The sequence below is a fragment of the Rattus norvegicus genome, chromosome 19 (genome assembly GCF_036323735.1).
Source record: "Rattus norvegicus strain BN/NHsdMcwi chromosome 19, GRCr8, whole genome shotgun sequence".
NCBI classification, from domain to species: domain Eukaryota; kingdom Metazoa; phylum Chordata; class Mammalia; order Rodentia; family Muridae; genus Rattus; species Rattus norvegicus.
The window spans coordinates 56,321,161-56,336,481 of NC_086037.1; the positions used below are offsets into that span (position 1 = coordinate 56,321,161).

Genomic DNA, 15,321 nt, shown 5'->3' on the forward strand with positions numbered 1-15,321 from the left:
GGTTCAACTCAGCTGCTCTGGCTCCAACTCCTCTCCAAGGTGACTGATTCACTCTGGCTTCTCTTGGCCTCTCCTGAATTGCTCTGCTTGGCCTCAGACTAACTTTGGCAATGTGCTCTAATCTTCTGGTTCCTTCTCATTCTCTGGCTTGTTCTGTCTTCACCTGCATTTAGTTTGTTCTCTCTCTACAACCTGTCTCTGTTCAACTGTCCCACTGAAGAATGCCTTCTCTCTCTGCACTGCCCCTCAAGTAGCTTCCCTTTCCCCTCTCGTCGTGAGAGACAGGCAGATCCTATTCTGTCACATCTTTCTCTGATTTGTCACTTTGTCTGCCACTCAGCTAGACATGACTTTTCAAACATGGGTGCTTCTTCTACAAACTAATTTACCTTTATTGTTTGGGATTAAAGGTATGCATTAAGGGTGTGTCTGAATTCCGGCCACCGGGATTATAAGAGCCACACAACTAGAAACGGGGTTTTTCCAGTAAATAATACAATCTCAGGGGTACACAGTGTGATCAAATATACCATGCCCTTAACTCTCAGTCGTTCCTTTTTTTCCCCTGGAGGCCAGAGCACAAGGGACAGAGACATAACTACATTTCCTTCTAGACTCATCTCTTTCACAATTGCCACCCTCACATGAAATACATGATAAATGGAACCAGGCCTTCTGAGATTTAAAGACGGAAACAACTCAGTGATGTGTCAACACAGACTTGCCAATACACGGAATACCAATAGGATGGGTTTGCTTCTGATTCTTACAAGAACACTGGATTCTAAGCATGAGGCGAGCACCCTATGTTTTATCCCCTCTATCCTTGGAGTGTGTCTAACATCTGCTGCTGCCGGCTTCAAATGGGAAGGAAAGATTGAGCACCAAGTAGTGGGTGTGTGATTTACAACCCTGCTTCCCAAAGTACTGCTCCATAGCCAACAGAACTAATTCGAGAGTTATTCTGTTGCCTAGATGATTTCCCTAAGCTCTCACCCATGGGTGTCTACACCGTATCCATTTTTCTGGCAGAATGAAAGACCACTGTCTCCTTAGCTCCTGCTGCATTAAACCCCCAAACAAACAAACCTACAAGACAAGATTTCTCTGTGTAAAAGCCCTGGCTGTCCTGGAACTTGCTTTGTAGAAGCAGGCTGACCTCAAACTCAGAGATTCTCATGCCTCTACCTCCCAAATGCTTTTGCCACCATAACCGCCTAGTGTTTTCCTTGGCAAATTCAAAGGTGTTTAGAACACAGGTGATACTATTTTAAAGAGCAAATAAAACCCAGGCGGGGTGATGTTCACCTGGAATCCCAACACTTTGGAGGTAAGAGGTCTCAAATTCAAGGTCAGTTGGGCAATACAATGGTGCCCTACCTCAAACAAACAAACAAACAAACAAACAAACACATAAACAAAAACAAAAAAGGACTTAGCTAAGGTAGAGAGGCAGCTGAATGGAGCCGCCATCCAGACTGCTATGTCCCCAAACAGGGATACTTTTCACAAATACTAAGTTTTTGTTCTGGTAACTTGGAAATGTGAACAGAACTGACATGTTGAGAGATATTATATAATGTCTTGTCTTCATTTTATGCATATTGAGTGTTTTGCCAGCGTGTCTACATACCGTGTGCATGCCTGGTGCTGACAGAGGCCAGAAAAAGGCATCTGATCCCTGGAATGAGTGTTATAAATGGTTGTGGCCTGGCTTATGGTAACTGGGAATTGCATCTGGAAGAGCAGCCAGTGCTCTCAGTCATCGAGCCATCTCTCCAGCCCCCTAGGCAACATTTTAAACTTGAAATGACTTCATAATCACTAAGAAGGTTTTTTTGTTTTGGAAGACAATGCTCTTACAGAAGTAATCCACACAAGAAAACTATCTCATTCTCAGTGGGGACAGGGTTTCCATTAGCTTCACAGTGGGATAGAGGAAGAGACTGTTCTCTATAAATGGTGTGAACTCACAGAGGACCCAACAGATCTGCATCTGTGTGCATCAGTCCACCTGTTGTGGGACCAGCATTATGGCAGCATCAACACAAACAAGGCTGGAGGAGTGAAGTATAATAAACTCAGATGTCTGGGGCCCTTCTCCCCATCCCAGCACACCAGGCTACACATGCTGTTTAGATCCTGGTACCCAAACCTGGCACATAGTTCAAGATCAAGCTTATGTCATGGAGTCTTTTGATCAATCAATAATACAGGGGGTGGGAGAGGCCCAGATGTCATCCTAAGATATAAGTGCAAGTGTGTATGTACACTGGTAAACAAATTACACAAAACTGTGTGTTAGTGCACGACTGTTTCTCCTCCATGTTATTTTACCGTCCTTAAATGACAGCATGGGGGCTGGAGAGATGGTGTAACAGTTAGTTTTGGCTTTGCAGTCATGATGATCCAAGTTAGGAATCCTGGGGTTGAGGATTTAGCTCAGTGGTAGAGTGCTTGCCTAACAAGCACAAGGGCCTGGGTTCAGTCCTCAGCTCCAGGGGGTGGGTGGGTGGGGGTGGGGGTGAGGGGGGGAGGGGGGGATCCTGAACACACATGAAACAATCAAAGTGTCCTGAAAATACCTATAATTCTAGTACCACAGAACCAGATGCCCTCTTCTGTCCCACACAACATACACTCGAAGACACACAGAGATTCACACACAAATAAATCCTTAAAAGTATAAAATGTTGGTTTTTATCTACAAGGTTGATTTCCTAATCTATTCATGAGTCTTAAATCATAGTTCAAACAAAGTGATATTCCACACTTCTATTATGAAACATGTAGGTATTTTGTTTTAGAGTTAGAGTGTGTGTGTGTGTGTGTGTGTGTGTGTGTGTGTGTGTGTCTGAGGATCAAACTCATGACCTCCTGTATGCTAGGCAAGCATTCAATTTACTCAGCTAAATCTCCAGATCTTTTCTATGTCTGTTTGTAAGTGTCTTCATATGTAAGTTAGGTTGACCATCACTGTGTAGCCCAGGATGGCCTCAAACTAGAAACCCTCTTACCTCAGCTTCATGACTGAAGAAATTAGACATGTGCAACCATACTTCAATGACACTTATGTCTCTCAGGTTAATCAATTTGGAATCACAGCAAATGTAACTTTTAAATTACATTTTTTGGTATGTGTGTGTATGTACCACAGCATACAGGTGGAGGTCAGGGGACAGGAGTTAGTTCTTCTATCACATGGGTCATGCTGGGGTTCAAACTTAGGTTAGTAAGCTTAGTGGCAGGCTGTGGGACCGTGAAAGGTAGCATGGTCCCTGGCTGAACTAAGGCTAGAGGCCCAGGAGTCCCTGAAAGGACAGTAGGAGCTTTGCCTGATCCCAGGCACCAGGCCCCTGTCACTAGCCACAGCCTGCTCATAGATTGGTGGCCATCAGTCACAGAAGGGCAACACCTCAAGTCCCTCCACATGTGGAGGATATGATCACAGATCACATAGGCTCAGACAGAGCTTCATACTAATGAGATACATAAAGGCCTGGAGGCTTAGCCAATAAGCTTTCCTTCCCAGACACTCCTCCCTGCAAAAGGAATTTAATCTCAGGCCCACCCTGAGAAGTGGTTTTACACATCCACTTTCTGCCATGACAATAAATGCCTTAAAACCATGGGCTGCCTCTTTTCATTGAGATCTGCTGTGGGGAGTCATAGGGAATGTCTTTGCCTATAGAGACTATCTAATCTCCTGTAGAAGGCCTCTCTGCACTCCCAGCCACAGCTCCCAGCAAGCATAAGCCTGTCAAGCCAAGGACTCTCCCCAAGGGACCAGCTGAAACTCCCCTTCTTCCCCCAACCCCAGGCCAGATCGTGAGCCCAGATTGTGCTCTTAGATCTGTGGAGGCCTGGGGACCCTGGAACCTGCTCCAGCTATCCTACACCTCAGATTTCGTTTCCCCACCCCCAGAGCAGTGTCCCAGGGCTTTCCTACGGCCCAACACCTGCCTGGCCATGCCCTGTGGCAGAACAGACTCGAGACCCATAATCCTTTTGCCACTTTTGCCACTGAGTCACATCATAGGCCCAAGGAATTTAAATTTCTAAGAGATAGGAATTTCAGTATATAGGTTGGTTTTGTTTTTAAAATTCTCTTCCCTGGTATAGACACATGAAACCCCGGAAAATCCTGAAGGAGTGATTTTGATGAGTTTGTAAGGGAGTTCAAGTAAAAAGCACCCTTGGAACCTGGCCAGCCTGCCCAGAGGCAGAGAGAGACTTTGGTATCAGTGCTGAAATGCAATCTCATTTCCCTTTTGCTGGAAGAAATAATTATGAGACTCTTGTGGTTAAAGAGAACCTTAATGTCAGATTCTGTTTCCTCTGTCAGATGATCAAAGTCAAATGGCATTTCCTTTAGAAGTCATGGGACTAATTCTAGTCCTGTCCAAAACAGTTCCCTTCAATCAGCAGTACAATGCAAAGTGAGTCACTATGAGAGTCACTGTTCTCTCTCTCTCTCTCTCTCTCTCTCTCTCTCTCTCTCTCTCTCTCTCTCTCCCTCTCTCCCTCCCTCCCTCCCTCCCTCCCTCTCCTCTCCTCTCCTCTCCTCTCCTCTCCTTTCCTCTCCTCTCTCTCTCAAACAAGTATAAACTTTTATTGGTCAAAGTAAAGCAGATGGAGAGAAACAGAAAATATCTATCTTGAGAATTCTTAGGGGCTGAAATGTAACTCAGTGGTATGGCTGCTAACCAGTATGTGCAAGGCACCGAGTTCAAGCCCTGTACCAAGGAAAAGAATGCTGGACGTATGTATGTCCGTCATATATTACATTTTAGTATTGTACTTTATAAGGCTATCATTAAGGTGTCATCTCCTAAAGTCACAGACCCCACAGCTCTTACTGTGACACTAAGAGCCAGTGTCTTTTAGCTCCGGAGACCGTGTTGCAGCTGGTGTGTGTCTTCGTACTGGCATCTGGAGAGCCCAGTCCTGCTTCAAGGACAGCATCTTGAAGGCTGATGCTGGCTCTGGTGGCTCTGGAAACAGGTACTTTTCCTCATGAAAACCTCCACTGTAAACTCAACAGACAGTGCAGGAGGGTCAGCTGTGTGTGCCTCCCTCCCTTCTGGCACCATCCATGACCGGACAGTCAGAGAAGGGAACACAAAGGCTCGGGAGCAGAAGCTGTGACCGGACTATTGTCCATCCTAGATCAGAGGATGACCCTGGTTCTAGAACTTTCCACCACAGCAGCAGAGAGCCTTCTCCGGCATTTATGGAGTCCTCTGGGATTTCTGGAAGTGTCATCGTCCATTTAACTTCAGAAGGTGCTCTCCAGCAGGCAGTGGCAGCCACACCCAGTGGGACACACCTCCTGGGTCCGGAACCATTCCATCATGTGGCTTGTGTGGCCGCCGTGTCCACAGGTCAGGCAGAAGTTGGATGAACCACGCACAGCCACGTGGCAGATGGCACACTGGAACGTGAAGCCTTTGCAGATGGCACACTGGGTGCCACGGACCTCACTCCGGCAGTGACTGCAATACACACCAAACTCTGGAAACGGGTGGACAAGAGGCAGGCAATATCAGCTTTAATAAAGGCAGCCTGGGTCTGGCTAGTAAGGATATCTACTCTTCTCAGGGTCCTGTCAGTCTTTCCTCTTTTCTCTCTCATCCTCATACTTTTTCTTTCTCCTGGTCAACCTGGTCAACCAGGTAACTCCAAAACTCATTTACTAGGGTTGGAGAAATGGCTCAGTACCAAATGCCCTTCTAGAGGTCCTGAGTTCAATTCCCAGCAACCACATGGTGGCTCACAACCATCTGTATTGAGATCGGATACCCTCTTCTGGTGTGTCTGAGGACAGCTATAGTGTACTCATATATATTTAAAAAAACAAACAATAAAAACAAAATCTCCATTTGGCTGTAGCCATTTTTATTTAACCAATAGCTTTAAACTAAGGAACAAGTTGTGTACAACAGAAGCTGGTAAATGTGCGAATTCACTTGTAGGCTTAGACCTTGGGTACAGAATTTAGTATTACAATATGTAGCAACAGATCAGACCTCAACAGCTCTCTCTGGCCTTTTGCCCACTCTAGTCCACACCCACCTCTGTTGTCCACCTGCCTGTTGTCCACCCACCTGTTGTCCACTCACCTGTTGTCCACCTGCCTCTGTTTTCCACCTGTCTCTGTTGTCCACCTGCTTCTTTTTTTTCTTTTTTTTTTTTCCTTTTCTTTTTTTCGGAGCTGGGGACTGAACCCAGGGCCTCTACCACTGAGCTAAATCCCCAACCCGCCAACCTGCTTCTTTAATCTATCTGCCCTTTTTGACTGCACTTCCTCTCTTGCCAACCTGGAGCACCTGGACTAAGTTCATGACCCTGTTTTTTTGCAAATATCCTCAGCTCCATTTCTCTTTTCCCCTCCTAGTAACACCTGGACAAGCTGAAACTGTGAATTAGTCATAACACCTGCCCACTGGACATCTGCCCTGGGGAGCAAAGCCAGCTGGAGGATCCCCATCAAAAGTGTGTTTCACTTTCTGCTCCTTGGTATAAACCCATTTAGGCATATACACATAACTTTTTTAATCTTAAAAAAAGAACCAGAATTTTAAAATATAATTAAATTAAAAAATCAATATCTTTTTAATTTAAAGAAACGTTACGTGGGCAGATCTGAATCTTTAGCGAAGGAATTCTCCCTATGGGAACAAACTCCTCTCATCCTCTCAGGTCCTGAATACCTCCCTCCTTTCTTGTGTTTGTTTCTGTTTTGAATCAACCCTGCTCTTGCTACAGAACGCAGGCTGGCCTCAGACTCCTCTTCCTTTCCAGACGTCAAGTGCTAGAACTACAGGTACGTGCAACCACATTGGGCTGACTCAGTAGACTGTTTGTGTCTGCTGATCTGGTGATACTATACACAGAACAGAGAGCAGACCAGGCTTCCCGGTGTAGGGAGATGACTGTGGTCTTGGGAGCCTCCAGCACTTGCTGAGCCCGTACTCCTCAGTGTGCGGCTTCCTCCAAATTCGCATGGACTGACTCCTCTGTCCAGTCTGCAGCCACCACTTATGTTAATGTTTTAGTCTCTTTCAGAACCCTCTTGCTTCCTTTCTACAATCCTGTGATACTGTTTTTATTGATCCTAGGATATATATTAATTCTCTTTCTGTTTTGGTTTTTAATGTTGTTGTTTTTTGACACAGGGGCTTATGCTGTCAAACTCAATATGTAGGTGAGACCAGCCCCCAGTTCCTGTGCATTCTCACACCTGGCAACAATAGTTTCTAATATCATTTATCTGTCTCATATTTCAAGCTCTGTCAGGTACGTGCGCGCTCGCGCGTGTGTGTGTGTGTGTGTGTGTGTGTGTGTGTGTGTGTCACTATAACACACACACACACACACACTTCCTTCTGTCTCCTGCAGCCTTGCATGGTGCTCCAGAGCAGGAGATGTCAACAAGGCTTTGGCTGACTGGTAGCCCATACATCAGCTCTGTATCTACGTGACTCATGTTTTCCTAAAAACTAATTTCAAAAGACAAATTGTTCCCGGCTATCATCAATCTCTTCCTGGTACATTCTCTTGTATTTAGAAGCTTTGAAAAAAAAATCCACACTGTCAAAATAGAATTTTGTATCTCTGTATTCCTTCAAGCATGCATACCTAGACACGGCTTACTAAAATAACCTGGCTATTTAGTGTCAACTCTTATAAATATTGCTCTGGTTTATTTTTTCAAATGGAAACTAGAGATACATACAACATACAAATATTTTATGAATCTTATCAAAGCCCAGCATTCCCTGCCACGCACTAGAGGAGACCTTACCTAGCTGTTCTGCTGTTTTTGTTCACGGTCTCTTTCTAAAGGCCACTGTACAAAGCCCGCTCCCCTACTCTCTGGAACCCAGTCTGTATTTCATAAGGGTGGGTCCCACAAACACAGGATGCACTTCGGGGCCTATTCCACCCCGTGTCTCCCACCCCCTCCTCTCCATCCCACTCCTGTGTCCCTTAGGAGTTCATTTCTACTATCACGTCACAGACATACATGTTCTATGCACACTAAAATCTAGAATCCACAAGTCAGAGACAGCATGGGATGCTCGTTTTTAGACACGGAATTAGTTCACTTAAAAGGATAATCTCCAGGGGCATCAGTTTCCCTGCAATGACACCAATCATTCTTTATGGCTGAATGCAATTCCATTGAGTTATACACCACATTTTCTTTTTCCTTTAAGAATTTATTTTTGGGGTTGGGGATTTGGCTCAGTGGTAGAGCGCTTGCCTAGCAAGCGCAAGGTCCTGGGTTCGGTCCCCAGCTCAAAAAAAAAGAATTTATTTTTATCTTATTTGTATTGCTATCTTGCCTGCCTGTATGTCTGTGTAAGTGTGTCAGAATCTCGGAGTTACAGACAGTTGTAATCTGCCATGTGGGTGCTTGGAACTGAACCAGGTCCTCTGCAGGAGCCTGAGTCCTCTGAACCACTGAGCTGTCTTTCCAGCCCCGTACCCTTTACCCACTCCTCTGATGGACACCTAGGTTGGTTCTATAACTTAGCTATTGAAAGTCATGCTGCAGTAATCATTGATGTTGGTATTCTAAGCTCCACCCCACAGCTACCTGGCAACAGCCAGGTATGTTCCGCCCCACAGTTGCCTGGCAACAGCCAGGTGTGCCTGACTATAAAAGGGGCAGCTTGCCCCCTCCTCTTTCTCTTATCCCTCTCTTGCTCTTTGCTCTTCTCTTCCCTGCTCTTCCCCTCTGTCCCTTCTCTCCCTACCCCGCCCTCTTCCCTCCACATGCTCATGGCCGGCCTTTCCTCTCATCTTCTACTCTTCTTCTCTCATTAAACCTCTCCACCTGGAACCATGTTGGCTTGGTGTGTTCTGTCTGGGCATGGGACGAGATTTAAACCCCAAGAATTGATATGCTAGTATCCCCATGATATACTGACTGAAAACAGGAAATGCAGCCAGATATGGTGGCTTGTGCCTTTAGTCCCAGCACCCAGGAAGCAGAGGGAAGCAGAACTCTGTGAGTTTGAGGCCAGTCTGGTCTACATAGTGAATTCCAGGACAGTCACAGCCAGGTAGAGAGACACTGTCTCAACCCCCCAAGCTCCCCAAATGCACCCCACAAAAAACCAAAACAGTAAATGCTTTATGAATTTATCTTCCTTGCTAACCTTATGTATAGGTCTTCCAGTTTTAATGTGTTATGTGCTGTCAAGGTTGGCAAAAATCAAACTAACTCTCCCTCTCCATCCATCCATCCATCCATCCATCCATCCATCCATCCATCCATCCATCCATCCATCCATCTGAGGCAGGATCTCTCTATGTACCCCTAGCTATTGGGAAACTCACTGTGTAGTCCAGGCTGGTCTAGAGCTCAGAGGCCTACATGCCTCTGCATCCCAAGAGCTAGATTAAAGGTTTGTCCCACCATGCCCAACACAAAGTGAATGCTTAAGTATCATATCCAAGCATTGCCTATTGGCTTCCCAGAGTGGAGGCTCCTTCTCCATGCAGTCTCCCCCACCACAGACAGCAGCACCTGGCTCTGTCTTCCCTAGCTCTGTTGTGGCTAGACCACATTTGGCTCATACATTATTTACCTAAGCAAACATTATCCAAGCCATGTCTATGACACGTTTCCTTTCTTGCACATTTTGTTTTCCCCAGAATTAGTAACTGCCTCATTCTTTCATTTGCTTAGTTTGCTATGTACTTATCAATAATTCATCGCTAAACTCTCCCTCAGATGTCTGTGTCTTCTATAAATACACTCAGCAGTGAAATACACTGAATTATTTTTTCATCTTCTCTCCTTGGAGCCAGGGCTCCAATCTCTGTCTGTCATAGTGAGCATCCTCCATCAGTTTTCTGGTCCCTTCAGTTCCTGGACTGAATCTAGCCCTGCTTCTTAGATACACTCGAAGTTTACTTTGTTCATGGCTGAGAAAGGGCTCAGAATTCTAGGTTAGAAATGCTTTTCCTGAGACTTCTGGAGAGCCTGCTGCCTGGTCATGGAGTTTCCCAGGGTCGGTCGTCAGACACTTTCTCTTCCTTCACACATGAACTGCTTTCTCTTGCTGGAAGCTTCTAGGTCGCCTCTAGGTCCCCAATCTTTCTGCATTCACAATGGTGGCTGGAGCGATCCAATCTGCAAATGTGCTTCTGTTCTCTGCAGAACAAGCTTATGGTTTGCTGGTCAGCAACCGGGAGGGGTCACTTGAGCATCCTCCATCAAACAAGACCAGCTTTTAAATTTCATCTGAGTCCCTCCTGGAGGCCCAGGTAGTCTTGACTCCTAAGCCATGCAGGATTCTGTAATGGCCTGTTTTCTGACTAAAAGCTCAGGGTTTGCTCGGGCCCTAAGTCAGCTGCCAATAACTTGTCCATTTCCCAGCTCCTAATTTATTGCCAATGTTACTTCTCCCTGTGCAGAGGCTTGCCGAGCTCTAGGGAGGAGGGGACAGTGTGAGGTCACTCCCCCTGGAGTCCTCCACTGTCTTCTGTAGGGAACCTCTGCTTCATCTCTCCACAGCAGTCTGGCTTCTCCCAGCTCACTGCAGTCTCATCTGAGTCCTCACCTTCCTCTTGGACGCCAAGTGCTCACTTCTCTAAGGGCCATGGCTGGGAGCCCTCAACTGTGCTCCTTGGTTCTTCCTTCCCACCCTCAGCTCCCACATAAATACACTCTTTACTTTTTTGAGACAAGGTCTCACTATGTACCCCCTAGCTGGCCTCAAACTCACAAAGATCCTCCTGCCTCGTCCTTCTGAGTGCTGGGCCTAAATAAAGGCTATCTCACTATGCCTAGATAATATATGCACTCTAACAGGCTGACCTACCAACTGTAGAGGGGCGGTCCCCACATCACCGGCTCCAGCTCAATACAACCTCCCGAGACCCAGATCACATCTGACCGACCATGCGGCTCTTCAGAGTCCCACTTGTGACACCCCGGAGACCCTGAGCTCCAGCGTCCTTCATTTGTTTCTGTTTGTGGCTATGACACTGTTATGTGCTCAGCCCATTAACTGGAAACCCAGGGAATCACTAAAGCTCCATTTCTCTTGCTCAATCCATGTCTAAGTTGTCAGCAGTGACACTAGGTCTACTTGTTTTTGTTTGTTTTTAAGACAGGGTCCCATTATGTAGCCCTGGCTATCCTGGAACTCACTACGTAGGCCAGGCTGGCCTCAAACTCAGACATCCACCTGCCTCCTGAGTGCTGGCATATGCCACCACTGCATGGCTGAATCTATTCCTTTTTGTTTATTTTCAAAACAGGGTCTCTTTGTATAGCTTTGGCGTCCTGGAACTCGCTCTGTAGACCAGGCTGTCCTCAAAACTCCCAAAGATCCGCTTGTCTCCCGAGTGCCCGGCTGAGTCTACTTTCTTCTTATGTTTATGGTGTTGCGGTGCCTGTGCGTTTGCTTGCTAAGCAGATGTACGCAGTCCCCACAGAGCACTTCGAGGGCTTCAGACCCCCTGGGCGAGTTATGGACCACAGTGAGCCACCACGTGGGTGATGGGAACTGAACCCAGTTCCTCTAGTAGAACAACCAGTGCTCTTAAGCCCTGAGCCCAAGTACAGTTACCATAGTGTTTAACTGCTTATATTTCCTCTCTACTCTGCCATGGGCTCCACTGTGCTTACCCCCGCTGGACAAGCAGTAACTGGGTGATTCATCATCGCTATCCCTGACCACACTGAGCACTGCGTCCAAGACATGCCGTGACGATAGAAAGTGAGTCCTGTAGTGACTGTATGTATATCTGCCTTTTTCAGAAGCTCAGAACAGACTCAAACACTTTAGAGTCTTCTGTCTACAAACGAGCGCAACCTTCCCACCCTAAGGTTGTGGCAATAGAGCCCAGGGCCTTCCTACCAGCACCAGGAAGAGTTAAAGTCATACTCACCGATCCCTTTGTGAGGGTCAGGAGGGCAGGACACAAACTTCAGCACTTCTGCTCTCTTCTCTCGCAGACCCCAGCGGTAGAGGATCTCTCCGTAGCACTTCTTAAAGTCATCAAACTGCTGGGTATTGGCAGGGTCCAGGAGCCTGGATAAACCCAAAAGTCCCCTGTCAGTTCCTTAGGAGAAATGGGAGCTCACCACCTAATGGCGTTTAATCTTAAACCCCACCTTCTTGAAGCCAGAGTTTGATTTGGAAGCTGAGCATTCTGTAGCTGCCATAGGAGAAGGTAGCAACCCTTCTCAGAGAAGGTGGCTACCTTTTGTTTTTATCATGCTGGTCTCGTTCCCGCTCACGGGGGTCACTGTAGGTCAGACTCCCAAAGCGGAGTTCCTCTGGTGAAGACTCCCCCCAAGGTGAAGATATGTGTTCTGTTTCTCTTCCTGCTAAGGAAACTCGAAAGAGGAGAGAGATGGCCATCAGGAGGCACAGAAAAGGAAGCCTTTCCCAGCTCCCACGCCCCATTGCGTGTCCACTGGATTCTCTGGAAGCCAAATACACTAAACTGAAGACTGAGGAACAGAGTGCTATGGTGCTCTTCCCTAGTCTACCTCTCTGTGCATTTACCCCCAAGAGAGCCCACTAAGTACACATGATAGCCAAGCAAATTATGACGTAGGGACATAGTAGAATTTGATGCAATGAATAAAGGCCTGCTAAATGTCATGAGAAAACCCTCGTGATAAGAAATCAAAGAACACAAAATAGCATAGCCCAAATGACTAACACACACGCGCGCGCGCGAGTGTTTTTAAGTGAGAGACACTGAGATAGTAATCCTTTTTTTTCTCTGATAGTTTTTGTTCTTTACTGGACATGCATGTTCTAGAATAGGGGTGTGTGTGTGTGTGTGTGTGTGTGCGCGCGCGCGTGCGCGCGCGCGCATACAAATCTTCTGTGTAGCCCAGGCTAGCCTTAAACTCCCAATCCTCTTGCCTTTACTTCCTGAGTGCTGGGATTATTTTCTAAGAGGCAGGGTCTTGCTATGTTGTCCAAACTAGCCTCAGATTCCTGGGCAGGGTAAACTTTTATCTTGGTCTCCTAAGAAGCTGGGATTACAGCTGTATATTACTACACCTGGCTAAGGTACTATTTTTAAAATCACAAAAATTAAGATAATTTCCAAAAAAATCTTTTTTTTTTGTCTCTCTGTGTAACACAACCCTTGGCTGTCCTAGACTCGCTTTGTAGAGCAGACTGGCCTTGAACTCACAGAGATCTGCCTGCCTCTGCCTCCAGAGTACTGAGATTAAAGATACGCACTACCATGCCCAGTCTCAATTTTTTTAAATCCAGGCAATTCAAAGATATTAACTTCATTCAACAAACCCTATGGCCACCTGGTTTCAGGCCAGCTTTCTCTCTCTCCACTGAAAGGACACAAGGGGAGAAACGGATGGTGGAGGTGGCAGATGACCATGGGAAAGAGGCACGTGGATAAGGCACGTGGGAGGATAAAGGATAGGTTAATGTGGTTTATGACGTAAGCCCCACTGCAGCTTTTCAAGCAAACCCAAGCAGCACAAAGACCTCCCAGAAACCAAATGCATTCAGCATGCATGGCCATGCCCTGCTTGTCCCTGATACAACACTTAGAGAGGAAAGATGGAGAAGGTGCACTAAGCTTCTATGTGAACAGCCCTCAATAGCCAAAGTCCAGTGTGGGCTGTGTGATTCCCTCACCAACCTATGCTCCAGCCACCGGTGTTGAACCCTGGATCCGACATGCTGGAGCAGGACCCCGAGGAGGTAAAGCTGGGCTAGAAGGGAGGAGGAACACACACTGGCATCAGAACACTGTGCCATGTCAAAGTTACATTTGGGGGGAAAACAGACCTCAAGGGAAGGCAGAAGACCATGAACTCACGTATCGACTGTGGGACACCACAAAATTAGAAGACCGATTAGGGAAAGGGCCAAAAGGGTTTGGTAACCCCTGAGGCCGGGACTGGGCTTCAAACACGCTGCAGAGCATAGCCAAGGTCTGAACATCTCGGAGTCGGCAATAGTGAGCCAGTCTGCAAAATATGGGAGGGGGAAAAAAGCCAAGGGGAGGAATGGAGGGAGGACTCTTACAGCCATAAAACTAGAGGATTTTCCACCCTCCCCTTGACCTTCTCAGAAACAGGCTTCCTACAGATCCACACCAACTGTGAGGTGGCCCCCACTTATTTTTGTTAGTAACAACCTAGATAGGAATCTGAAAGCCTGTTTGGCTTTCCGGCATGGGCTCTAATACAGCACAGCTTCTGCAGAAGCAAGCAGACTGACCAAGCAACTGAGAGAGGCGGTCCACACACCCTCATGCTCTCTGTCACCCCAGCTCCGGGAAAAACCCCATCTTTGTGGTAAGTTTCTATATGGGTCCTCTCTTTGACTTTATACTACACGGAGACGCTCAGAGAACACTGGGTCAGCAGGGCATGTCTAGTTCCTAGATTAAGTAAGAATGAGGAGGAGTACATTTACCTTCAGTTTCCTTCCCCTGTCTCTCAGGGGCACCAGGCTAGAATGTGAGCTTATGGACTGAGAGCGTTCTGTCCTGTGGCCTGTGTAAGCTAAGTATGCAAGCTTTACAGCCCCTGCCTTAAGGACCAGGCAATGGGAGCACGATCAGCTGCTCCAGGTCTGGCCTCCCCAGCAGAGAAGCCAACCTCAACTGAAACAGCGGGGGTTTCTCTGCCCGGGCCCTGAGCCTCCCAGTGAGGAATAACACTTGAGTGGCTTACTTACTGCCTTAAACATGACTTTATACGATCTGACTTGCTGTGCTTTGGAGTAATACAGTGGACATAAATCTGATGCTTTTATGAGCTGTCAAACAGGGTCCTCGTATTGGTAGAATGTGAATACCAGCACACACTTCTACCCTTGTCCCCATGGGCCAAACCACACAGCACCATGAAGACACACTTACCATATCCAGAGCCCACAGGTCCATGGACCCCATGGTGTGAGTGAAGGCCTAAAGTACTCTAATGAGTACTGGACTGTAAGGGTTTCAAACTCTTGTGAGTGACAGATGTTACTTAATGTCTCATGCTGCCAGAAGTTCATTCTACACAAAGGCCATTTCTGTGATAAAGGCAAAGGGCCTTCCTCCCTTCACACCTCTGGCTTCTGCTCCCCTCACCGTCATGGGAACATTTCATGTGTTTACAGACTTACAACCCCCTCCACTCGTTTTCCTCACTTTTAGCTCTCAGAACCTACAGGGACTCCAGCAGCTGTCGCCCAAATGGATGTCGAGCCCAAGGTGTTTCCAAATCTGGGTCAGACTTCGGACCAAGGCAAAGGTCTGTGGCTACTGTAGCCAGTGACCAAACCTAGAAGGACCAAAGAAAAAGAT

General features: G+C 46.9%; 1 protein-coding gene across 15 annotated transcripts in view; it reads right to left on the reverse strand.

Annotated features, from left to right (window-relative positions):
* Positions 1 to 368: 368 nt before the first annotated feature.
* Wdr59 (WD repeat domain 59) overlaps positions 369 to 15,321 on the reverse strand; it is a 71,667-nt gene continuing 56,714 nt past the window's right edge. For 3 of the 15 annotated variants that reach the window (XM_063278660.1, XM_039098257.2, XM_039098251.2), the window contains 6 exons: positions 15,186 to 15,298; positions 13,840 to 13,990; positions 13,660 to 13,732; positions 12,232 to 12,358; positions 11,917 to 12,059; positions 4,768 to 5,514 (listed from right to left, as the gene is read on the reverse strand). In XM_063278660.1, coding sequence (XP_063134730.1) covers positions 5,279 to 5,514; positions 11,917 to 12,059; positions 12,232 to 12,358; positions 13,660 to 13,732; positions 13,840 to 13,990; positions 15,186 to 15,298 — 843 coding nt within the window. In that variant the 3' untranslated portion in view covers positions 4,768 to 5,278. Of the gene's footprint in view, positions 5,515 to 11,916; positions 12,060 to 12,231; positions 12,368 to 13,659; positions 13,733 to 13,839; positions 13,991 to 15,165; positions 15,299 to 15,321 lie in introns of those variants that run through there. The other 12 variants (XM_039098250.2, XM_039098256.2, XM_039098255.2 and 9 more) reach the window with 8 other exon arrangements.